This window comes from Neolamprologus brichardi, chromosome 2 (assembly GCF_056152115.1).
Source record: "Neolamprologus brichardi isolate AB-2024 chromosome 2, ASM5615211v1, whole genome shotgun sequence".
NCBI classification, from domain to species: domain Eukaryota; kingdom Metazoa; phylum Chordata; class Actinopteri; order Cichliformes; family Cichlidae; genus Neolamprologus; species Neolamprologus brichardi.
This window is the reverse complement of record NC_142105.1, coordinates 21747736-21749152: the sequence shown is the minus strand read 5'-3', so window position 1 is coordinate 21749152 and position 1417 is coordinate 21747736. Positions and strand designations below refer to the sequence as shown.

Here is a 1417-nt window from a genome sequence, read left to right as displayed (position 1 = left end):
TTTCTGCATATGAGGGCTGTGAAAGAAATGATGATAAAGCTGGTTCTTTATACTGGTTATTTATAGATAAATTGCATCACCTCCAGACTACATGCAATACACTGCACCAAGCCTGTGAAGACAGCTATGCTCATTTTGTATTACACAAGTTGTAGCTTTTTACTCGCTAAACCAAATGCGAATAAATTCATAAAGTAAATGTATTTACTTCATGAATTTATTGTTTACAAAAGTTGAAAGATAACAATCTGTCTGCAATACTGAGACAGGAGTGAAACTTTGGGGCGCTATTTTGAAAAAGAAAAAAAACATACAGTAATCTTTTTTTAAACGGTCGCGTCTCTATGAAAAAAAAGAAAAGTATTTTTACGTAGGTGTGTATGGGGTTTCTTCCGCTTTCCTCCTATAAAATGCATGGGCAGAGGTGCTGATCACATCAGTGTTACAGCTGAACGACGCTACTGAGGAAGAGAGAGAGAAGCCGCTGCAGTATGATGAAGTGCGTCCTTGTTCTCGCCTTGTTGCATTTCTGTGTCAGTGTTAAGTCAGACACTAACTTGATTACTGAGATCATACATGGACTCAAAAGTCTCAGCAAAGTCAACTTCACATATGTAAGTACTCGAAATGTTTATCGCAACTCTATGTTACAAAGTGTACTGTGGCTTCAATGATGTTTATTACAATGTTATAATATTCAGTTCATAATGCAATTAACTGATTTATTTTTCTGTTTCTTCAGAATGGTAGTGTGGCCATTAAAGTCCCTGCAGGATGTTCATCAAAAATGCCTGTAAGTTAGGCACATTATCACCTCCTCAGATGATAGATGCATTACGTTTGTTATGATAAATGAACTATGCCTTATCATTTTACCATTGCAGCACAATTGTTCAGGTGTGGTCATTAAAGAACTGGAGAAACTTCTCAGCAACGTGATTGTGCAAGAAGAGAACAAACACTATATACAAGAACTTCTGAGAAACTTGAATAATCTGCCACATCGTCACAATGTAAGACAACCAGAACAACTCTTAACAAGATCTGTTTAGATCTGCTTGTTTATGTCAACATCTCCATCCAGATGACATGCAATGTAATAGCTTCTTTTTTCCTTTTCCAGAATCCCAGTTGCTGTTTGAAATCTGCAAACATGTCCAATCAAACCTTTCGTCTCTACAAAATCTTCTTCATGAAACTGAACACTAGAATCTTGGAAAGCACAACAACAGCACCTCAAGTGACGGTAGCTTGAGTCCAGGAAGTTTCCCTTCCTAACCCTTGACGTATTAACTTTCCAAATTTCAAATTCTGAATATTAAAAAAAAGCGCTTCCATATATTTATGTATTTATTTCATCATATTTATATCTATTTATTTACAATTTACTGTTTTGTATGCAACTGAAGACCTTACC

General features: G+C 35.9%; 1 protein-coding gene across 1 annotated transcript; it reads left to right on the top strand.

Annotated features, from left to right (window-relative positions):
- Positions 1–491: 491 nt before the first annotated feature.
- On the top strand, positions 492–1417 carry LOC148106125 (uncharacterized). The gene is made up of 4 exons (XM_087852830.1): positions 492–614; positions 743–793; positions 885–1013; positions 1124–1417. Exons 1-4 carry the CDS (start codon positions 492–494, stop codon positions 1253–1255), a joined length of 435 nt encoding a protein of 144 aa, XP_087708956.1. The 3' UTR covers positions 1256–1417.

Coding starts and splice junctions, on each gene's coding strand:
- LOC148106125 (XM_087852830.1), top strand. CDS start 492: ATGATGAAGTGCGTCCTTGTTCTCGCCTTGTTGCATTTCTGTGTCAGT. Junction 615..742: donor GCAAAGTCAACTTCACATAT/GTAAGTACTCGA, acceptor CTGTTTCTTCAG/AATGGTAGTGTGGCCATTAA. Junction 794..884: donor GATGTTCATCAAAAATGCCT/GTAAGTTAGGCA, acceptor TTACCATTGCAG/CACAATTGTTCAGGTGTGGT.